This window comes from Corylus avellana, chromosome 3, assembly GCF_965113065.1.
Source record: "Corylus avellana chromosome 3, dhCorAvel1.hap1.2, whole genome shotgun sequence".
Classification (NCBI taxonomy): Eukaryota; Viridiplantae; Streptophyta; class Magnoliopsida; order Fagales; family Betulaceae; genus Corylus; species Corylus avellana.
Window position 1 is genome coordinate 4,422,476 of NC_142492.1, and position 24,982 is coordinate 4,447,457.

The 24,982-nt window shown below is 33.5% G+C and overlaps 2 protein-coding genes across 3 annotated transcripts; one reads left to right on the forward strand and one right to left on the reverse strand.

Moving 5' to 3' along the window:
* The first annotated feature begins 8,952 nt into the window (after positions 1 to 8,952).
* CIP7 (COP1-interacting protein 7) lies at positions 8,953 to 17,865 on the forward strand. Of its 2 annotated transcripts, XM_059585327.2 has the most exons (9): positions 8,953 to 9,538; positions 9,647 to 9,823; positions 10,137 to 10,249; positions 10,846 to 10,886; positions 10,975 to 11,027; positions 11,121 to 11,273; positions 12,246 to 12,520; positions 14,126 to 15,912; positions 16,413 to 17,865. In XM_059585327.2, exons 1-9 carry the CDS (start codon positions 9,480 to 9,482, stop codon positions 17,442 to 17,444), a joined length of 3,690 nt encoding a protein of 1,229 aa, XP_059441310.2. In that variant the 5' UTR covers positions 8,953 to 9,479; the 3' UTR covers positions 17,445 to 17,865. The 2 variants fall into 2 exon arrangements, with proteins under 2 accessions (XP_059441310.2, XP_059441311.2); XM_059585328.2 differs by lacking the exons at positions 8,953 to 9,538; positions 9,647 to 9,823; positions 10,137 to 10,249 and having other exon boundaries at positions 10,863 to 10,886; positions 11,104 to 11,273.
* Positions 17,866 to 18,584: 719 nt separating this feature from the next.
* On the reverse strand, positions 18,585 to 23,466 carry LOC148586707 (Regulator of Vps4 activity in the MVB pathway protein). The gene is made up of 6 exons (XM_088514146.1): positions 23,459 to 23,466; positions 23,050 to 23,185; positions 22,784 to 22,957; positions 19,999 to 20,127; positions 19,685 to 19,788; positions 18,585 to 19,056 (listed from the first exon to the last, which is right to left on the reverse strand). Exons 1-6 carry the CDS (start codon positions 23,464 to 23,466, stop codon positions 18,585 to 18,587), a joined length of 1,023 nt encoding a protein of 340 aa, XP_088370272.1.
* Positions 23,467 to 24,982: the final 1,516 nt, after the last annotated feature.

Sequence of the window (24,982 nt, forward strand, 5' to 3'; positions counted from 1 at the left end):
CTCTCTCTCTCTCTATATCACTGTCCTTTCCCGCCTCTATTGCTACATATGTGCATGGACTACATTAATCAAGCGACAAAAATTCCACCTTTTTCAAACTTCTTGTCGAGGGTCGAAAATATATTTAACAATATTGTGGAAGAAATATATAAAAAGCACATGCCCTTTTTGAATAGAAGCATAAATTCAAAGTAATTTCCTTAGTCTGCTTACCTGATTTTTTTTTTTCTTTCTTTTTCCCTTTTTTTTAATACAAAACAAAGAATACCGAATTTACAAGGATATCAATGTTCAATATACCTCTTTTTCTGTAGCTTAATACCACCTAAAAGGGTTTCTTTGACTGTTTAGATACCAATAATATTCTATTTTCACAAAAACAAAATAGTTTCCTGGCAGCAGGTGAGAAATGCCTCCAGTAACATCATTGATAGAAACACAAGTTCGTCGATCTTCATTAACTTCTTCAACTCTAATGTTTTCTTATTATGTCTCTGGTGTGCTATGACTACCGCCAAGACATTAATTAAGAGAGATGTATAGTAGACTATTAAACGTTGTGGAAGACATGATCATGAGCAGAACATGCATTTTGCCGGCCACCTCAACTCAATGCTATCGATGATCTCCTTTTGAATTTCAAGCGTAAATTCAAAGTAATTTCCTTGGACTGCATTACCTTTTTTCTTGATTCTCACCACAAAATAACGAATAGTTTCTACTTGGTATTTTGTTGCATATCAAAATGTTGAATACCCCTTTTTCTACAGCTTAATACCACATTTGAATTTCATCTCGTTTGCTCCAATGCATGGTGCAGAATGTGTTCACATTGCTAATAATTAATTTAATGGCTCAAATTCAATTTAGACTAACTTGAAGAAAAAGAAAACCATCATCAATCAACTCATCCTTTTTTCTTTTCTGAAACTACATTTTTTTCCTGCAAGAAAAACAGAGTTTAACAACGACAAAAATGGTTGCTAATACTACATGCAAAACGGCATTTTTTTAGTTGTCGCTAATGATAGAGCAAAGCAGCCCAAGTGAGAGCTTCATGACCGCTAGGGGCAAACCTACCTTAATCTTTGTGGGTGGGGGGAGGGGTCCTTGGCAAACCCAAAAAATTTTAAGTACTTACAAAAATATGATTTTCTATATTATGGCTCTGACAATGACTTTATCACATCCCTAAATGTAGCTTTCGAAAGAAATTGCTAAAGATTGGGAAAGTAATTGCTAAGATTTCATTACAGAGATGATAATGGATGATTTTTATTCCATGAAAGATCGTCATCAAGCATAATTCGAAAGAGATGCCAAGTTCTTTTGTAATTATAATAATTATTATTATTGGCATATTTCTATAACAAACTATAAAACTTTCATATTTGAAAGGAAATTTATTTTTAAAGATAACTTCATAGATATGAAACTTTTGTATATTGTTATGAGTTATGACTTAGTATTAAATTAAGTTTAAGACTTGACTACTTTTATTTTACATAAATGTGTGTGTACACACTGTAACACACACATAGATCAGTGACCATATGTATCTATGTATTTATTTATTTATTTATGTAGGTTCAGACCCCAACCACAAAATCATGGTTCCGCCCTTGTTAACCGCAATTCATGGGAGAAGATTGATTTAGAAAAATTGGCTTGTTTTAAAAAATTGTGAATGCTTTAGGAATATGTTATGTATTTTTTTTCCCCTCCTCCCTATCTCTTCATTTTTCGGAATAATATAGTGGTAAGTCTATTGATGCTCAGTCTCTGCTGTAGTTCATGTTTGCCTTATCTCTATATTTGCCTTTAGCAACGATTTACGAAGTAAAGTTTCTTCTTATTTTTTGGGCTTTGATTTCCTTTAGTCATTTTCTAAGGATTTGTTTATACGAAACTTTAAAAGTAACGTTCTTGGATCTTCGATATGTCTTTTGTTTTCTCTCTGGTTATTTTTCGGGAGCAAATAATTGACCGATAACTAAGGAATTATTAGGCATATGGAAGAATTGTCACTAATGATATAGAGGCAGCGAAGGAAATTGCGTTGGGAATGCACTTGTAGCTGAGATGGAAAAGCTAGGAAATCACTTTCTAGTTGAGAAAGTTGCAATGGACTGGGCAGCGGCCAAAAACGTGATTCGCAAGAATATGCTGCAGATCTGAAAACTGATTGGGACTGTAACATTTAAAGAATTAAACAAATCATAGATCAAATTTAGATAGAATAAATTTCTTATTGTATCTATGATATTGTTTTGTTAGAACAATATTTTATACTTTTATGAAATGAATAGAGAAGAAGCATCGTTATCAATATATATATTGTATTTTTCCTTTTACAAAACACTCTTACCTTGTAGTGCAACTTACCATTTGTATTTCCTTTCGATTTATAGAAGATTCACAATGTTGGTAGCTTCTCATGTTTTTGAGAAAGTTCTTTCTCTCTTCCTAAACCTTATTGTTATGTATCAAGGCCTAAAGCTATCGATACACATAAACAAATGGTTGGATCATCAACATCCCTCACTCTCTCTGCCTTCAACTTCGATAATCTCATCAATTAAGTAGTTTCCGTGAAACTCAGCTCGAAAAACTATCTTTTATGGCACATGCAGATTCTCCCATTAATTCAAAGCCTCAAACTAATGAACCAACTTACTTAGATCTGCACAACAACACTAGATATGTGGCTTGTAAATGAGCTTGACCACATTTAAAATATAAATGAACATAGCTTGAATAGATTATTTAGATCAATTAAGCTCAACTCGTGTTCAAAACAAAATTAAATGAACTGAACTTGAAAATTTAGTACTATGCTTGGCTCGGCTCAATTACAGCCCTAATCACCACCGCTCTAATTAAGGCCCCAATTAATAATTGTACGATAGAGATTCTTTTTTTAAAAAATATTTTAAGGATCTAATATGGTAAAAAGTTAATAAATAATATCTAATTAAGGCCCCTAATTCTGTAATAGTAATTACTGAATTCATATTCATAGAAATTCTCAACATTCATAAATTTTTGGAAAGTCTTTCATTTTTAATTTTTTTGAAAGTCCAATGTGCATAATTTTCTCCAACATGCATAATTTTTCTCCGACGTCCATTTGAATTAGAAGAATGTGAAAATTTTTCGAAGTGCATAAAACTCCAATTGTTTGCATTGTGCATAACAAATAGAATTACGACATCAGTAACTTTTCAACGTTCAATTTTTTTTCATATCATATTCCACTAAATTACTTTGTAGTTTTCTATTTTTCTCAACACTTTTTTCTTTTAAGTCTTATTATCTCAGTTCCCAATGGGTAACTCAATCGGTTGGGGATCACGTTCTTGGAGTATAGGTCACTAGTTTGAATTCATCTCTCCCATTTCCTTCCCCTTGTGTAGACATGTCAAAAAAAAAAAAAAAAAAAAAAAATTCTTATTATCTCATGCTCTTAAATCAAGTGATAAGTTATTCTATTTTCAATAAGTAATAATAATAATAAAAAAAATTTAAGGGAAATTTTGCATATAAAAGAAAGTGTTATAATTGACATATTGAATTATATAAAAACCCTTGATTCTTTTGTAAATGCATGTATCTTTATTGTACTTAGGGGCAGAGCTAAAAATACAAAGAAAGAGCGAGACAAGAAAATCTCTGAAAAGTTACAGCTCGACTGGACTTCAATGTATTGTGTGGAGTGCAAGAGTTTGGTCCTCGTCAAGATGTTGCCCAAGACTACTTGACCAAAAAAAAAAAAAGTAGTTGGGTAGCTTGGGGCAAACGTTTCAGGTTGGACTTTGGGCAAGTCCAATAAACCCTTCATTTATCTTATGAAAGCTACCACGGATAACCCAAATGGGCTGAAGCCCAATGAGCCCATCATAATATAGTATGTATTTTCTTTTCCTACCAAACACTTTCGGTGCATGCCAATTAATGTTGAAGAATATTCTACTATTATAATATAATGCTCTTGCTAATTCCATAATACACAAAAAAATAAAATAAAATAAAAAATCAAACACTTTCAGTTTTGGCCCATCAGAATATTTTAGAATTATCTTTTATGTTAGGCCTTTATTCAATTTCCTTATCTTATTTGGTCACCTTACCTTGTTTACCACTCCCTAATTCCTCTATAACTATAATACAATGTAGGGCTAACAATTTTGGATATGACCCGTGAACCAAATACGAATCCAACATAAAATTATAGGGTTAGAATTAAAGAGTCTGACTCGTTTAATTAAATAAGTCATATTAAGGTTGACCTATATGTCAAAATTACTAGCAATTTTGACATGACTCGCAAACTCGACATAAACCTAATACAAAATTAAAAGGTTAGGGTTGAGGGGTTTGACTCGCTTAATTAAATGGATTGAGTTATGGTTAACTTATATAATCTTATATTCATATCTTAACACAACCTAAACCCCGGCTCGCAAACACGAATTGTCACCCCTAGTACAATGTAATACAATTTAAGGCTTCAATACTAAATATGTAGTTCTAATTATGATTTTTTTTTTCTTTTTTTTTTGGAAAACTTTACTTTGACTCTCTGAACTTCCACCAGATTTTACAAACCCCTCTCTGAACTTTCAAATCTCTTATTTTGGACCCCTGAACTTTCAATTACTCTCAATTAGAACCCTTCCGTAAATTTTAGCAGTTAAAAATATAAAAAAAGACCAAAATGTTCTTGATTTTCATTTTTTTAAATAAAAAAATGTTTTGAAAGTTGAAATTTTATACAAAAGTAAGGGGTATAAACATCATGTAGTGTTTAAAATCTAACAGATGGATCCACATTGATAGTAATTGAAAGTTCAGAAGTTTAAAATGAGAGATTTGAAAGTTCAAAAAGAGTTTGTAAAATCGAGTGGAATTTCAAGGGGCCAAAGTAAAGTTTTCCCTTTATTTTTCTTTCCATGTTTTCGCTCTCTTTCACTACTTCATATATATATATATATATATATATATATATATATATCTTTGGTCATAATTATGCTCTTTTCTATTTCTCTTTCTTTGCTTTCTCTCTTTTTCACTACTCTATATATATATATATTACTACACCATGCAAATCCTAAGACGTGAAACCTTTCATTCTTTTGTCTTTATGAACAGCTGCTTTCAATTTACTCCAATGGCAAGCTACTTCCCATTCCCAGATTTGCCGCCATGCTAAACAAAGAAAGCAAAACACATGAAATGTCGTTTAAGAAAGTCAAATAAATAAATAAATGCAAATTGATTATTTAAAGGTGGTTGCATGCAGCACATGGCCAATTGTAATATTTCTTCGTGCTATTTATAAGTCAACGAGGGTTGAATCATTCAAAATAATTATGATCTGTTATCTTCGTGCAGCCATGCTCTACAAAAGAATATAAATTATATTTTTATTATATAATTATTTTATAATGTTAAGGTAATCTTTAGACAATGTTTTATTAAAAAAAAAAAATTAAAGATTAGTTGGAATTGTCACAACAACATTGTAAAATAATTGTATGATAAAAATATAGTATATAACATTACTCTCTACAAAAACAACTAGTTCAACTTTACAAATTAATGCGTAAATTGATCACTTTCACTTCAAAAGACTAGTCAAGCTCTAATTGGAGTACCATTAAGGGCGGCGGTTCAATTGCCCAAAAAAATTTCCGAAGTGGTTAGATAAACACTAAAGCATGAGTTCGAATTCTACAATGAGAATCTTCATGCCTGATTAATATAAACCACATTGGTTCCTATGAGTAATTCTAAAAGTTAATCTTATGAATAATAACCTTACTTGGTTCCTATTGATGCCTTAATAGTGTTGGGTTAGGCTATGACTCAATTAGACTTGAAAAAGCGTTTGCAGTTCCCACTGTCTAGACCTCTCTTATGTGGCTTTGCTTATAAGGCTTAGTTTCATCTAATAAGAAACCAATATAAAATTTAGTACTTATAAACTTTTTTATAATCCATTCAATAAGTTCTTTTATAATCCATTCAATCTATATGAGCTAACCATCATCTCAATACGGAATTGAGGTGTTCCTGTTACTACAGAATGATTGGTTGATGGGTGCAATGACATGACCTATAGATTATAAAGAATATCTGGATCTAAGATGGAGGATTTGTTTGTCCTGGGGTGGGTGGTGGTTAAACTTTCATATCAATGTTTAATTGTTGTATATAAAGATAAAATAGACACGTGGACCCAGTAAAGTCTATATAGTGGGATGGGTGTTTGGTCATTATCATCAAAGACAAAATGTCATAATATATCCAGCTAAGGTAAGGTAAGGTAAGGTATGGTAAAGGTAGCTTCTTGTTTAATAATATGATGTTTAATATATATATATATCGACCCACATGACTTATTTGCCTTAATTTACTAAGAAAAAATGGGAGGTTTTCTTTACTTGTTTTTGTGAAGCTATTGCTTCCTGAAACCCATGCCTAGTGTAGCACTCACTTACTCATGTAGGAGTAGCTTTTGATAGGGTTGCCATTTTTTTTTTTTTAATGATTCATGAATCTGTCACCAATTTAATATAAAATTAGCGAATTGTGATTAATGGGTCTGACTTGTTCAATTAAATTGATTTGATTTTAATTAATTAATATAATCTTATACTTATGTCCCTACACGCAATATAAAACTTAACAATTTTTGACACGACTTGCAAACTCAACACAAAATTAGTGGATTAGAGTCAAGAGGTATGACCAGTTTAATTAAATGAATCGGCTTAAGATTAATCTATACAATTTTAAACTCATATCTCGACATTACTTAAATTTAATACTTGATCACAAATTGCTAATCCTAGCTTTTGAGATCCTAATGTGTTTAATATAATGTGATACATCAATTTATCATTAATTTTGTTTCTATATGATGGAATATAATTAAACACATAGTGCCCTGTTTTATAGTATTTATAACATGGTGACTAAAAACAAACAAACACGAATTATTGTGTAATTATTGTTGTCGAATAAGAACAAAAAATAAAAATAAAAAATAAAAAAAGTAGCATAATAATTTGAGATAATTGTTAGCTGTATTACACCTGTTCCTGTTAATGTGCATGCTCTCTGTCACACTCAACTTTCCAGACTTTGTGGGACCTTCATTCAAAGAAAATTAATTTTTTCGTTAAGCAAATTAATGGGTCGTCTCAATTGGTAAGGTATACATATTTGATATTTCTTATTATTTTGTTAGTCAATATTCAAATCATTTAACAAATATAAAAAATAATTATCATAAATTTAGAGAGGGTTGTGACAAATACATATTACTAATAATAATAATCGAATCATTGAAAAAGAAAAAAGAAAAAGAAAAGAAAACAGGAGGAAATTCCTAATGATTAATTGCCTCATATTTGGGTGAGATTGGAGCGTGTGTGTGTGTGGGTGTGGTTCTGCTAACAAAATTAAGAACAATAATTAAGGATGTTCATAATGTGGGTGGAGCCCTCTAATAATGGTTCGATTTCCCAATGGATAACTATATAATATGTATGAACCGACAGTTTAAGTGGATGTGTCAAAGCTTATTAGGAAAGGATCAAGCTATGATTGCAACTACCATTTTACGTTGCAAAATTAGAAAATCACACGGATCTACTCTTTTTGTATTAGATAAATTATTCATGTATATGACTATTATGATATCTATCGAGTCAATTTATCAATTTCCTTTTTTCCTTTTTTTTCAATTGACTCACAACCTTTCTCTCCATCTAATTTGAGTAACAGATTATTAACAAAGTTTGAAAATTCTAAGATCTCCTTCTAAATCAAATCATTCAAATTTGTTGTAAGGGTTAAATATCGTTTTTGATGGGTGTTTTGTAGGTTTTTCAAATGAATCAAGAGTAAATTATAATTTTATCTTATAAGCAAGTTGATTTGGTAGTCTTAACCTTTTTTTTTTGTATTATTATTATTTTTTTTAACGATGTGCATTTCACATATAAAAGGACACATGACATTTTTATAGACTGTGTTAGAGAAACTTTCTCTAACCCAATTTGGAGAAAATCTTTATCCGTTGAGACTGACACATCAATACTATAGGATAATTGTGAAATAAAAATGTAGTTTCTAGCATTATTCTTATTAAATAGCTACTCGAATTTTTAAAAGTATCATTTATGTTAACCTTCATCACTCTCACATCTCATTGGACTAACGCAGTAATGCCCATCCGCTCTTGATTTTTTTTTAAAATTTTTTTTAAGCACGTGTTGATTAGTACTATTGTATCAACCAAATAAGATGAATGTGTAGTATATAGCATTTCTCTTTACAAATTTTTCTTTTTATATCTCTATCAGTGCACTGTAAAAAATATTGACAACCTTTTGCCATGTGTACGCGTGGCTACATCATCTACTACAAAATCGTGTCACTTGTAATCACATGTGTGTATGTGACACATATCTTAATGTCTTTTAACTCATTTTTTTCTAAAAAAATGTTGTATACTACATCATTATACCGAGCTAATGTAGCAGTATTCATTAGTCATTGGATTATTTTTTACTAATAACTGATCTAAAGACTAATAAACACTTATACATCGACAAGTGGGATGAGAAGGTGATTTTATGATACGTGGCGACATTTGATTGATGCTGACGTGACGTTCCGTTAAGTTTTAGATGAAATTTTAACGGAGGTACTATCTTAATCAGGAAAAAAAATAAAGCAATGAAACCTAAAGGGCAAAAGAGTATTTAAGTTTAAAAATTATTATTAGATTCAAAATCTTCAAAATTTAATTGTGATTTTGCTTTATAGTGTAAAAAGTATGCATTTGTGAGTATTGAAGCTGGAAACAGTGGTTACAGCTTGGAGGAATCAAACAGTGGAGTGGCTTTTGTGGTTGGGTGAGAGAGACAGTTAATTATTCTTTGCCCGTTCCTTCACTCTTCCAATGTGACAGCGATGGGAAAGGCAAAGGGAGAGGGGGGTTGCTTTCTGTTCTCTTGGATAACAAGCTTGCAGTGGCAGAGAGAAAAGGAGCAACAAGACGACCTCTCAACCACACCCCATCTTCCGCATCATCATATTCTTTTTCTTCTTACATTTTCATTTCAGTTCTAGAAAGAAGAAAAAAAAAACTCCCAAAAAAAGCGTGTCTGTCTCAGTCAGTGTGTGCAAGAGATGGAGATCAGAGAGAGAGGTGTCTGTCGGCATGTTCGATTGGGACCCCCATCTGACAAGAACTAATAAAAAAATCTCTTTCTTTGTTCCTCGTTCCTCACTCTGCGCACTCACTGCCATGTGCTCTGCTTCTTCACCTTCTGGCTGGCTCTCTCTGGCGCTCTCCCTGAGACAAACTTTGTAAACACAAACTCGGTGCTCCAAAAATGTCTGGTATGAACTAAGATCATCACCCTCTGAACCCATCTCTCTCTCTCTCTCGTTCTCTCTCAATGGACCCAAGAACTCATCTTGATCATGTTCTTTTCCAACTCACTCCAACCAGAACCAGGTGCTCCTCTTCTTCTTCTTCTTCTTCCATTCATTTATGTCGATTAACGTTGTGATTGAATTGAACTTTCTAAATGTTTGTTCTTGGGTTTCATTTGTTGAAATGAAGATGCGATTTGGTGATTTTCGCCGGTGGTTTGACCGAGAAGTTGGCGTCGGGGCTTCTGGAACCGTTCCTATTGCACCTGAAAAGCGCCAAAGATCAGATTTCAAGAGGTGGGTACTCGATCACTCTGCGTCCGGCGGGCTCAGTTGCCTCCTGGTTCACCAAAGCAACTCTGCAAAGGTATAAATTCAAAAGTTTAAGCATTTTGGCTACTTAGTTTGTGTCTTCACGCTGAAAATACTGGTGATAGGTTGATTGATATGGATGCGGACTGTTTGAATTCGGATGGAAGTTTCGAAATTTGGACAAATTTTCGCTTTTGATAGTTCCTATGAGTAAATCCCATGATTTGTTCTTGTTAGTTGGTTGGCTGTGAAGATTTGGTGCTGTGGTATCCGTTATGCCAAATAGTTGCTTATCATTGATAATTTGTATAGTTATTGCCTCTTTATTTCATTGATTCTTTTAACTTTTATTTTTTTGTTTGAAACAGGTTTGTGAGATTTGTTAGCACACCGGAGGTTCTTGAGAGATTTGTGACTATAGAGAGAGAGATCGTGCAGATTGAGAATTCAATTCAATCAAGTGAATCATTAGAGGCAGATGGTATGGTTAGAGATATTCATATGTATAGATCTCTTGTAAAAATAATTCTTTGGATGTCTATACATCCAACAAATCAATTGCATTCCCAATTTGTTCAGCCTTTTTTATGTCGAAGGCAAATGTCGAACTTCAATTGAGTCTGGCTCTGTGTTTTTTTTAAAAAAAATTTTAAAATTTTAAAATTAAAATTTTCTTTTTTTTTTTTATCCAACAATCATTAGGAAGTACATTTGATGCTTGGGATATTTTCTGAGAAGCTCTATAACAATATGTGATTAAACTTGGGTCTCTTATAACTTAGATATTTTCATTAAAAAAAATTGAGATTTAACTTCCATTTGGCATGTTAATTTGGAAAATCTTACTGATAACCATTATGGACATCTCAGTTTTCTTCTTCTTTAGGCATGCTTTTGTTTTTAGGTGACAGAATGTAGAGAATTCATAATGTTGGAGGGATGCACTTTAATCTAACAGTAAATACAAAACCTGCAAACAAAATATGGAACTTGGAATATGCTCCTTTTGTCCTGTAGATTGATGCACTTTGTTAAATGATTTTACCTAGTACCTGGAACTGACAGGAAATGTTTCAGGTGCTGATGGGAATTCGAAAAGGTCAAGTGCCTCCTTGGATGTATGTCATCATTTGTAAATTCGTGTGAATTAAAATGTTTAGTAATGCTTACAAAGTATTGACCTTTTATTTTGATGGTGCATCTTAGTCAAAAGGTGAATCAAATGGAACAGGCGATGCTATACCAGAAGAAAACTCCAAGTAATTTATCTGGTTTTCTATTGATTACATGTAATTACATACAGCACATCTATATTCTCATGCATTCATTGTTCAGCTGCTGGTAATGAACAGGATTCGTCTTCAGCGTGTTCTGGAAACTCGGAAGGCAGTGCTCCATAAAGAGCAAGCAATGGCTTATGCCCGTGCTCTTGTTGCTGGATTTGAGCTGGACTATATAGATGATCTTATTTCTTTTGCTGATGCTTTTGGAGCTTCACGTTTAAGGTATGAAGGATGCCAATAGGTGACTGAATCAAGTAAACATCCAGAGATTAAGCAGAAGAAACTTTGCTTCATTAACATATATAAAAAGACGTCTTAGTAATTAACCTTCTTTGAATGGAAAATCTTCCAACTAGATGCCTATTTTGTTTTGTTAGAATGATTTTTACATTAGATATTGAATTAACTTTCAAGTTTTTCTTTATTATTGTTGATAAAATTCTCTGTGTGCCACTGACACCTGTAAAAGGGCCTTTGCATTCAAGGTTATTTAAAAAAAAAACCTTATACATTTCCTTTTGGAAACAGAAGAATTTTGGTGATACTGTTTTACCATATAAGATATAGGCTTTTGTTGCATTCTTGGTTTTACATTTTAGAGATCCCTGCTTCACCAATATAGCTTTATTGGTTTTATTGGTAGGAACAGAATCATGACACGAAAGTATAAATTATTTCAAATATATTTTTTTTGATAAGTAAATTATTTCAAATACATAATGGAAAGCAAGAGGAAATTGAAGAGAACCACTAACTTAATGCTCCTATACAGTTTAAGCACTAGATTGAATTTTCACTTTGGTACTACAACCTTTGGTGTCAATTTTTTTCTCTGTTATAATTTAGAATGATTTTGGATCTTGCATACTAAATTGCACAGATCTAATTCTGAACTTTAGTATAAATGGATCTGCAATCATATGAACTACAATAATTTATGTCAGCCTTTTTATTTTCTCTATGTTACTTCTATTGTCATACTTTTGATATACTAATGTAATTGGTTTTGTTAATTCTGTTGAATGGTGCGCTAAAGATGTCTAGATCTTCATCAGCTTTTGAATGCTTATTCTTCTAGTTAAAGGACCGTAGTGTTTAGAGTCTTCCATGATTGCAGGATGTCCCTATTGTGCTTAGAGTCTCAGTTTTTTTAAATTTTTTGTGAAAGAATATAATTTGTCTGGTTTCATTTAGGGAAGCATGCATAAATTTCATCGATCTATGCAAGAAAAAGAATGAGGATAGGCGCTGGGTAGACGAAATTGCTGCAATGCAGGTATTCTCTCAGCCAGAATTGCCATACTTGGGAACATCTGGGATCATGCTTGCTGGTGAAGATCTTGAAAATAGTCAGAATATTACGATAAATGTTCATCCAAATAGTCTCTCTAGTGGGAAGCAGAACGGCTCTGTAGATGCATCAGCGTCTGATTCAACTGCAAGTCATGGAAGTTTGGAAGGTAGCCAAGGTATGGTTGAATATCCAATTTGTCATAATAAGCATACTTTGGACCTGTGAAACAATCCATAAAGGCCTCTTTAAAAGTGTGTATTTAATAAGAGTAAAATGAGAAATTAATGTCTAATAACACGTGGAAAATAGGTCGATTATGGCTCCATAGATTCTGCAGTGACCCTCCTAAAATTCGTTTGTTATATGCACATCTAGACAATGTAATGAGGAAAGTCCAAAAATTCAGTTTTGTGTCATGCAAAGCTTACTTCATTTCTAGAAAAACAGAAAGAAAGAAAGTAAAAGCATCTTAATCCTAAATTTGGTCAAGCCACAGCCATTTGGTATGATAGTTAATTAAAAATAAGAATGAACTTCCATCTTTGACAAACCCGTCTTTGTTTGTTTGTAACTTCACCATTCTCTTCTCTCCCTCTCTCTCCTCATGTGCAGTCAGTATTTGAATTCAAAACGTCTACTCTGATTTCATGTTAAGTTATCACTTATCCTAAAATTTTAAGCGAATATAAAATGATGAATTTAATCATTTAATTATTGTTCTAGTATCTCTCATGCCTTTTTTATTTATTTTATTTTTTTAGATAAGTATCTCTTATACTAAAAAAACTAATAACATGAATTAACAAAGAGTATGAGAACTATATATGCCTGCCATTGTTCAATTCTCAATCCTAACTTTCTATAATGTAGATTTACCGTAGGTATATATAGGGGGTGTTTGGCATGTCATAGAACTGGTACAATTATAAACAATATAACTGTTCTTTTTCCAATTTGGTAAATTTTTTTGGTTCAAAGAACTGGTTTTAATTTTTACACTTTTTCATTTAAAATTAGAGTATATATTCCTCTAAAAACTAGTTTCAAATTTGTTATTTTCAACATACATATTCCCGGGGATGGAATCATGATTTATGAGGGGGCTAAAATATGAATGAAGAGTCAAATTTAATTTTGATAGGGGGCCAAATTTAATTTTTAAGCCTAAAAATACATATATATTTAACTTAATAAAAAAATTTTAAAATATTATCTTTGATGGTTACATTAATTAGATTGGCAATATATATGTGCGCACATTCCTGCATTATAAATTAATTACCATAGATAATCTAAACAAGCTAAATATATACTAAAACAAGTTTCAAATTGAGTTTAGACGAACTGCATGTTAATCCATATTAATTTTAACTTTGTGTCTAGAAAAATTGGATATAAAATAAAATCAGTTCAAAGTCAATATGATTCAGGTTTAGTTTAGATAAGAACTGAACCTGTTTTGTGGTTTGCCAAACACCCCCATAGAGAATGAACTACACTTATGACGACCTGAAGTTTTCAAGAAAAAAAAAAAGATTCTAGCCTCATGGACATCGTAACTTTAATTTCTGTGGGACGATGCAATTTTGCTTTTGTGTGTTCTTATACCTTATATTTATGTGGTTGGATTTCTTATCAGTTATTTGTCACTTGGCCATGCTTTGTGGAGAAAAACCTGTTTTGACAGGAGCTTATTTTTAAATTGCCAATTATGCAGAAACTAGTAAAGATTGTTCTCTTTAGTGGGTAACTATTACCTCTTTGACTCTGAAATGCGCAGATACTAGCTTGCCGACATCAACTCAAATACCATCAACAAATGGGAGAGCTCAAGCACCAATGTCATGGGCAAACCATATGCCCCATTACATGCACAATTTTCAAGGTCCTGTATATCAACAAATGCCCCCATATCCAAACTACCTTTTTCCTGGTATGCAGCCTTCTTCATATTATCCAGGGAATATGCAGTGGCCTTCAAATGTCGAAGATTCTGGTCCTGTTCATGATCAGGAACTAGATAATCATCGGAATCATAAATCATCTTATAGGAACAAAAAGAAACTTGCAAGTGGAAAATTACTGGAAACTTCAGAGCAAGATGGATCCACTGAGCCCAGTGACGGCAGTTCTGAGAGTGAATCAGATGATGGGTATTTGGAGCATAACAAAAAGTACTCTTCAAAAGAGCAGCCGCGTAAAAAGAAGCACGGGAAGAAGTCCTCAAGAAAGGTTGTTATCCGCAATATCAATTACATCACCTCTAAGAGAGATGGAGAGAAGGACACTGGCTCTGACGGGAATGCATCTGATGAGGATGCATTCATTGATGGGGATTCACTCAAACAGCAAGTTGAGGAAGCAGTTGAATCATTGGAGAGAAGACATAAGTCAACTTCACGCCATCATAGAAAACAAGTGGGGGCCAAGCTTCCCAGCATTGTAAATGGTTCAAATGATGCTGCTGATCAGGAAATTAAGAATACAGTGGTTAAAAATTCTGAGGGGGGGAAAAGAAATGACCATTGGGGTGCTTTCCAGGATCTTCTTATGAGAGACGAGTCAAGTTATATTGGTACAGAGCCACACTCTGTAGAAGTCCAGGAGGAATATTTCAAGACTAACTCTGAAGAGGGAAGGTCATTTTCCTTTAACCTGGAACAAGAGAAAGTTACAAAGCCACAAACGGTATCGAGTGATTCCTTTGTTGTAATAGAGAGGAATGCAGGTATGGAAGGGAAAACTCGCATTGGGAATTTGGAAGTTGACGAAAATGTCCACCCAACTATTAGGAAAGCAGATAGCACATATGAGGAATTGTTATTTGTGCAGAGAAGTGAAGGATCAGGGAATCATTCCCATGCTATTCTATCTGATAAATCTTCCATAACCAAATGTCAAGAAGAAGGAGATTGGTTCATCAGCAGCCAACCAGATAAATCAGCAAATCAGGATGAAAGCAAAGATCTCAACATGTTCAACATGTTCGATGGTGTTTACGTTTCACCGGTAACTGTTGATAGTTTTCATGCTGAAAAGAATAAAAAGGATGTTTTAGCTGATGACTCATTCATGGTTCAAGCTCGATCATTCGATAATCAATCTGATTCTCTACTAAGGACTGACATAAGCATGGTTCAAGACATTGTTGGAGATGCTCAATATGAATATGGGACACCAGAAATTTCACATGATAAGCCTGAAGCTATTGCTGCTCATGAGCCAGATGACCTTTACATGATGCTTGATCGTGATTCAACTGTTGAACATGCTGTGGCATCTTGGACTCCAGAAATGGATTATGAGAGTAGCATTTTATCAACTGAAGCCAATAAGAGGCATTCTGACTATGAAACAACTGGTTGTGTTGAGGATAAGCTGCCTTCTGATGGTAAGGATAGAAAAGGTAAAAAAGGTGGAACTCCTGGGGGAAAAGTTACAAGTAAAGAAGGAAGGTCTAAACTTTTAAATGGATCCCTTGGGAAAAGCAAATCTAATATCACATCAGGGAGCAGAAAACCATCTTCTGGAAGCCAAACTTCAGTTCCGAGGAGCAAATTCGAGAAGGTATTTAATATACATTTAGGGTCGAATTGGGTCCCTGACTGAATGAGAGAAAAGAAAGGAAAAAAATACTGTAGCTTCCTTTATTTATAATAATTTTTAAGCCTTTCCTTTCTTTTTTTTTTTTCTTTCATTCATTCTAGGAAGCTGGTTGTGAGGGAGCTTATAAATGTGCAATAAAATTTGAAATTTTTTATAATGTTTGATATGGAATTAGACACAAGTCCATTCTGATTTGGGATAATTTCATTTCATTTCAGAGAGTTTCTTAAAGCATGGAGATAAACTTTATAAAATCTCCTGAAAATGTCATTCACGATTTCCTTCCTCTCTTCCAGTCATTTTGGTGATGGCTTGATTATTTGTATTGGCCCACTATGACATTGATTATGTTCTTTTAAATGCCAGTTAGTGTTCCATTTTCTTTGGATATTTAAGACCTTTAGTTGCTTGTTTATTTTATGCTGATTTTGTTCAATCTCTTTTCGCCCCTTATCCTATAGGAGGAAGAGACCAGAAAGAGATTGGAGGAGTTAGCTCTTCAACGCCAGAAGAGAATTGCTGAAAGAAGTGCTTCTAGCGGGTTTAGTGCAGCAACTAAAAAGACAGCTACAGTAAATAAAACTGCAACGACTTCCATGAAGACTGAGAAGCCTAAAATTCAGACCCCAATTGAAGAGACCAAGAAAGTAAATAAGCCAGTTCTTAGGAGTTCCACCATAGATCGCCTTGCAACTGCACGAGTAACTCAGAAGGTCTCGTCGACTCAATCAAAGCCGGAGCAGCCCAAAAAATCTACCTTGAAGGCAAATGGTGTTGGTGCAACTACCTTACCACAGAAGACAGCTGGTGCTGAGAATAAGAAACCTTCAGATGCGATAAAGGTCTCTACGAATTTAAATCAGGCACTTTCTTCTGACTCTGATGTTCAAGCAAAGGATTCCATGGATTCGACAGCAGGATTGTTAGCAAAGTCATCAGCTGCACAAGCAACTGAAGCCAATGATGCCCTTGTTCTGAAAGACATTAAGGAGCTGCGCAGTACATCTTCGACCGAGAAGAATGGGGAAAATATGATTTCACATCAGGATGATGGAGACTGCAATGAGGATTCACTCAACATGGCTTCATCTGTCCCTACTGAAGATCATGTTCCACGACTGGATCAGCTAGAAGGCAATGTTGAAGGATTATCTAAAGCATCTTCTGTTCATACTGTAGAGAAAACACTTTCTGAAGGTCCCCAAGAAGATATTCCTGAAATTGCTATACATCCTATGCCAGCATCACCTAACAAAAATTTGATGAGTTATGCTGAGAATATCGAAGCGAATGGAGCAACAAATGAAAATTTTCCTGTGTCATCTGAAATTTCTGAGATAGAAATCTCAACTCCACCACCAAGTAATGGAGCAGTCTCTGAGCAAATCCATTCCAGGAAGAAGTGGGAAAGCGATGAGAACCCTACTAAATCTGCCAAAGGGTTTAAAAGGCTTCTTTTGTTTGGAAGGAAAAAGGCTGAAACTCACTTGTGAATTGATCCTGTCATAGTTGGCTGAACTCCATGCTAGCAGCTTTATGTGTTCATGCCATTCCATGATACCTCATGCCTCTGCTTTAGATCATTGGTTATTCAAGGGCAGGAGGTAACTTCCAAGTAGAATTTGTTTGATCATGCAGCTGATGTGTGCCATGTAGCTGTTGAGTGGGAGAAAATTGATTGCTCTCATAATAATAAGGCTTTCGGTTTTGCTGCCATAGAAGGATTTGAAATGTTATGCATCTGAATTTGGTATATCTTACAGAGTGTGTAAACAAGTAAAATCTCTTATGAATTTGCTCTGATATACACTTGGAGTGCTTTTTTGTAGCATGTATTTTAATTTTATTCAAAATTCTAGTGTATGTATTGCAAAGCCCTGTAATAATTCATCATTGGCATTCTTTTGTACTTCATTAATCATTTGTTGTTGGAAGAATTTCTCGTATTCCTCATTCTGGCAATGATGTGCTTGACAAAAAGTTTTTTTTTTTTGGTTTTTTTTAGGGTTGCTTCTCAATCCTTGTTCATCCATTTTATTTCGAGCAAATATCAAATTGCCGATATTTTTACCAAGCCTTTTGTCGCTCTGCGCTTCTTCACCGTGCAATCAAAAACTCAACGTTCATCCTTTACCGTTGAGTTTGAGGGGGCATGTTAAGGAAAGTGGACAAAGCAATAATGTCACCTCCAAAATCATAGATTGTGACCGGCCAATAAATCCATATCAAGATTTGGCACTACTCTCACAATATGGAAAGTGAACTCTTACTCAACTGTCTTCCAATTCATATATAGCAGATTGCAATCCCATGATTATGGCGTATTGTTGCAACTTGTTTGGACGTGCATTTGAGGAACCTAAAAGTGTATTAAACACTCAAAAAGTTCGTTTAAAAAAAAAGAAAGTGTCCGTTTGGTAAAAAAAATTTGAAAGCACTTTTAATAGTTCAAAAAGTCAAAAATGGCCAAAAATGCACTTTTGACAAAAGCTTCAAAATGAAACTTTTGTCAAAAAAACGTTTTTTGATTTAAAGCTTACTTCTCAAACGCAATTTCAAACATGCTAGGACTATATCATGAGTATCATGCATATATGATACTATTATATCATTAAGATTAGGAGCATTAATCTTTAAGTTTTTGCAGAGTTTTTGGTTGATTGACTCCTCTTCCAAGTCGTCTTAGGAGTTCTTGGCATGCCATCTGGGGAGGTATTATCACCCATGCCATTGTCACCATACATATCATGCATGTCCAACTCCATAACTTCAGCTCTTTGCACAGACCAGCATTGCATCTTGGAGCTCTGTCCAGAATCCCTGAACCCAAGAAGAAGAAGAGTGTGTTCTCCAACTATTTCCCTTATCAATCTGAGCTTCTCATCGTCCGGCACCACATAATTTGTACATAGATTTTGCTTCATCTGAGAGCTTACAAGATTTTCATGTCGTAATTCAACGTTGGCAATTTCGAATTTACAACCATAACGGTCTCTGAAAATGCACCGCAACAAATGTAGTTCTGGCAATTCACCACATCTGGAGGCAGCAAACATCAGATTGGCCATGGCTTGTTGAACATCAACAGGCAAGGATTGTACATCGCTACATTGATGAATCAGGTGAAAATATATATCAGCCTATATATATGTCAACTCTCCCATCAAAATTCAGTGTTAAATCAAACAGTTGATGAGTGAAATTTTTAAAATACTCATAAGATATTTATAAAATTACAAAAATACCTTCAAATTGGAGGAGAAATTTCAAGAATTTTACTTCCTTCGTTAGGATTTAATGTTGAATTAGGACGGGAGAGTTAGTATTGCAAACTTCTGAAAAATTGTAACTTGAAATTGACACTTTTTAAAGTTTAAGGGTATGATTGCAAAAAGGCTGAAAGATCATAAGCAGTAAATGAAGTTTTCCAAAAACAAAAACAAAATAAAACATACTCTAAAAGAAAGATGAACATGGTGAAAATTGGACAAAGTTTTCCTTCAAACTGGGTTGGAGGAATTTCCTTCAACATATTCTATAAAAGTGTTATATGTCATTTGAACATGTGAGATGCACATATTTTTTTAATAGTATGGACAAAGTTGAAATAAATTTTATTAAAAAAACATGTGCGCCCATCTCGCATGTTATTAAAAAATACTCCTTATAACCCCCCACAAAAGGCAAAACAAACTACAATTTAATAAAATAAATTAAATCCATGGACATGTACCTTTGCTTGCAAATATGGGGGAAATTGATGATGATGCATTCACAGAAATCCTTAACTTGATCATATGCAGCCAATATATTCTGATCCTTGTAGACTCTCTCAACCTAATTATAATGGAAAAACAAAAAACAAAAATACTAAGCAATATTTCATGACTCTTACATCGAGACCCCAAAATATATATATATATATATATAAAGTAACAACAACTTTTAGCCTAAAAATACTTAAGATTAATATAGTTAATTGAAAAAATATATATGAAACATAAATTAAAGTTGTTAGATAAATAATATATTCCAAAGAATACGTACCCTAGCTAGGGCTTGGTCGAGCTGGCCATTTTGGAGGAGTTGGGCGATATCAGCATGAGATTGCCTGATAATCGAATCCTTCCTGGCCTTTTGTATGGTTAGATGAAGCTGAGCTTGCTTTATCACATCCTTACTGGAACATAACCACAATTAGTGAGTTTGTCTTGTTTTTTTTTTTTTTTTTTTTTTGCTATGTGAGAGATCGAATGAGATAATTATTAATTAATGGATAATAAAAAATTTTAAAAACTAGGGGAAAAAATACTAATTTAGCCTTCTTAATTGCGCAACACGTTTTCATTTCCATATCTAAGCTTTAATATGAAAATGGTCACCCCTTTTTGGTATTTTCAGTTTCTTTTTTTAATATATATATATTTTACAAATTGTTATCTTTTAATAACTTTAAGGGCATTTTGGAGAGGAAAAGAATACACAATCTCTGTACACCAAAAATCATCAAGGGGAATTTTTTTCAAAAACAAATATCGAGGGGTTTATAAAATTAAAAGAATTTGGCATAAACCTTGAGCTACCCCTAATTTTGTTATATGGAATGCTAATAACTTGAGTAATAAATGTAAAAAAAATTTATGAGATCTATTTACACGAGTACGTCTAGATAACCTGTCCTTCTGTTCGGACAAATAGATCTAATATGGCATTTCTCATGTTTGTTGTCTGAATTACTAACAATCCAAATAACAAATTGTTGGGAATTCATATTCCATTTCCTAAATCCATGCATTATTATTGTTTAAATGGCTAATATTTTATATTAAGAAAAGCATATAATATATGAAGTAAAGCTTTGGAATCTATAAGAAACACATGCATGAGGATAGAGTAATTTACCACGAAGAGGCTCTTCTCCATCTCGACGCTTTGGTCCTCACAAGCAGTGCACGAAGCACACGAGACCACATTGATTTCATGCTTTCTCTTCTCTTTGATTTTTTGTTACGAAGAAGAAGAAGAAGAAGATCATCGACGGCCGCAATAAGAGCAATTTGTCTTCATTATATACCATTCAAAAAGATGCATATCACTTAAGTTTCCATGCTAATTATAGATCGTACGCAAAATGGAAAAAGAATTTTGCAGCATTTGCATTCAGGAACAGCTTTGATCGATCGATCTGTATCTTCGAGATATAATGTATATCATGCTATCAGAAAAAGAAATGCATATCACTTGTTTCCATGTAAGTTGCCTATTCATTTCCATATATATTGAAATTAAGTTATTGATAATGCAAAAAAAAAAAAAAAAGAATAATTGCAATATTGAAGAGCTTTTATCTAGATGTGAAAATCACCATGTAATGATCATGTGATTATGCTATAAAAGCATTTGGGATTGCTTGCTGTTTATGATTACTCGATTCATTTTAGTAGTAAATGATCGAGGAAAGTTTTGTTTTACCTTTAATTAAGTATTCATTTTAGTAGGAAAGTTGTGTTTTACCTTTAACTAAAAGCTGGAGTCTGTTCGTAATCAATATGTGAATAAATTAAACTTAAATATAATTCAATTAATTAAGATAATTAAAGCGAATAAACGAATTATAAAAGGGAAAGTTGTTTTACGATCTAGTTTATTTGTTTTGATAAACATAAATTGAAATGAGATTCAATTTTCTTGATATTATTAAAAAAGTGGACTAAATCATTGAATTGATCTATGGGGTTTGAATTTTTAATAAATCTGCCTTTAGGGTATGAAAAGTATCTTAAAGATCTTCATGATATGCTCCTACATCAAATCAATTCTTCCCTATAAATTTTCGGTTTCTAATAGAACTCGTATGGAATTACAATTCTACCATCAAATTAAAAAACAAATGGTAAAAACAAAACAAAGAGAGAAAAAAAAATATATATATATATATATATATTCAGCTATTTTTAAATGTGAGTTGAGGGGAGTAGTCGCCCCATGAAATTTTTGGAATGGGTTGAACTACTCTATGGTTTGAGCCATTTCTGAAATCAAGGGGTTGTTTGGGAAGATAATTCTTTCCAAATTTTTTCAATAAATTTTTTTTTTCTCCTTTTTAATTTATTTGACACTACTAACACTAAACTCAACTCAAAAAATTTTAACTTTATTCAAAATTTTATACTTTTCAAACAATCCAAACATAACCTCAACTCTTTTTTCTCTTCGATATTTACAATTTTAAATTCAGTTTAGTAGAATAGAAAAAAAAAAAAAAAAAAAATTGCAAATCGTAAGGAGGTGGCTCTAGTCATTCTTAAAAGGGCAATTCATTCACCCTTGAGGATTTTTGAGCAATGTTACGTAAGCGGTTTGCATATGTCACATCTTAAAAAATTAAATTTTAATTATATTTAAACATACGATGGAAGAAATATGCATGCCAAAAAAGGGGTTACTTTTTTTTTTCTTTTTTTTTTCCTTATTCAAATAAGGGAAAGCTGGTTACATAAAATTGAAAAAAACCACAAACGGGTGGCACCCCAACGATAAAGCTTCTTGGGTTATGGATCGACCACATGAAGTTCAAAGGCCTCTAGGCCCAGTCCAATGTAGAAGCCCACTAAGACCAGGCCCATGTCGAGACTTAATCGGCCCAGCTCGATGCATGGTCAGCCCTCCGAGAGCATAACAATCTTTTACTGAGGGTACAATGGTCATTCGGCTATTGAAGAAAACCCACGTTCAACAATGATGAACATGGGATTCACCCAGTGCCCAAGCAAAGCACCCACATTCGCTAGAATGTGGTCTAGCTGTCAGCACCAAACCGAGACACGTGCACCTGAGGATTACTTGGGAGCTCACGTCCAACACAAGCATGGCCGAGTGACCCACTAACACATTCCACGATCTCATGATCGTGGAGTAACCCACGATCCACTTCGCCAACATGGTACACATGGATTCTCGAGAACGTGGGGCCGACTATTCCAGAGAGACAACTACTACTTAATGCCTATAAAAGGGAACTCCAATTCATTATTTGGTAATCTAAACTCTCTAACAAGCTCTCATTGCTCATTACTCTCTCCCTCTCAAATCAATTACTGACTTAGGCATCGAAGCTATCCTCGTCAACACACTCCGGCAACTCTTATCCACTTGTTTGTTATTCTTTGCAGCCCGGTGGCTCCTCGGCTTTGTGCCACTCCTCAGACATTGTGCTACATCACTGCTCGAAAAACTGTCATCAACAAAGCTCAAACGAAAAATGTAGTACAAAGACAGATACAAAACCAAACAGTAGCCAATGATTTCATAATTTCATTCATGATCCTAGAAGAATTATAAACAAACTGGACCTTTTTAAGGACCGCACAACACAGTTACAAATAGCAAAAAAAACCTCAATGAGGAGTCTTGTACCACCAGAAGAGGACTTTTGTTTCAACTGTAATGAATGCTGCACTTCTATGGAAAGCAAGACAATCTCTGAAAAAATTGGTTCTCGGATCACCTATCCATTCATTTTCCAAATCCGAACATTGAGGACAAGGGGAAGGAAGGGGCAGAGTGTTGGGACTTGAGCCCCATCCAATTGCTGGATCATGGGGAAGATGTCTTCGGTTGAAGTGAAATTGGTTTCTCATATCTCACTTAATAAAAATTTTGCAAAATTTTAAAGAAATTTTTTTTTTCTTTTATTTTTTTTATCTTAGCCATCATTTTTTTTTCAAAAACACTTAAACACCAACATAGGGGACTATTCACTTTCACTTTTCAATTTAAAATATTATTATTTTTATCTACTTCCTATTAAAAAAAAAAAAGAGAGAAAACAAGTTTGATTTTTTTTGAATTATTGTTATTATTAATAAAACTAAGGATTTGTCCTCAGCAAATTTCGAACCATTTTGTTCACCAGGATGTAGAGTTTTTTTTTTTTTGTTTTTTTTTGTTTTTACTATTTTGTTGAGCCAGATGAAAGACGAAGCCAGGAACTATTTTGTTGAGCCAGGAGTCAAAAAAATTTGCTGCTCGGAGTCAGTTGACTGAAAATTTTTTTTTATTACCTCAAATTTTGTTGTTGTTAAGAATTAGAAGGGGCAAGGCCAATGGCCCAATACCAATCCCCCTCTCTCCGCCCATGCCAAATGTGAATTCTCTAAACCATTTAAATTGTTAGTAATTTAAACCGATAATAAAATCCACCTGATCAAATAAAATCAACCTAAAATCTCGGAAACTAGGCTGATCCAGCTATCCTCCCTCTCATTCTTTCATGTTACTTTCCTTGGATTTCACGTGTATGTATGTGTAGTTTGTTGAACGATAGAGATTTGAAGCATCTTTTGCTGCATTTTGTGACCACATGGCATTACTTCATTGGAAAGCCAACACCCAACCAACTGTGTACTCAGATTCACACAACTGTAGCCCAAGCCCAAGCCAAGTGACAGTGAAAGACAGCCGGCATCGAAAGCAAGTTTCCTTGTTCGGTCATTAACAATAAATAAATAAATAAATAAAACAACCATTTCCCTGCTTGCCTCACCGACAATTGGTCACATCCCAACAAATTAAGAAATGCTGTTACTTTCTTGGTTTCTCTCGTGTCAAAATACCTAACTTGACCTTGTGTGCCAATAATGCCCTTCCAACTAAACTAACCCTACACCCAATGATTATCAACTAAACTAACCCTACATCCATTTATCAGAGCATTTCGAGCAAGGTTAGATTAAGTATCTAATTCAAAGTATAATTTTGTAATTTAGCTACTTATTTTTTAATGCATTTTTTTTTTCTTTTCTTTTTTCTAATTGTCTGTATGAGATTGAGGTTTCAATAAATGCGATTTTAAAAATTATAATTTTTAAAAATTACGTTTTTAAAATTTCTAATTTTTAAAATCTCAAAGGCGTTTGATAAAACATGTAAAAACAAATATTTTTTTACCAAATATTTGTTATGCGAAATCGTGATTTTGGTTTAAATTCGCATTTTTTCAAATAAGCACCCTTTAGCCTGCTTATAGAAA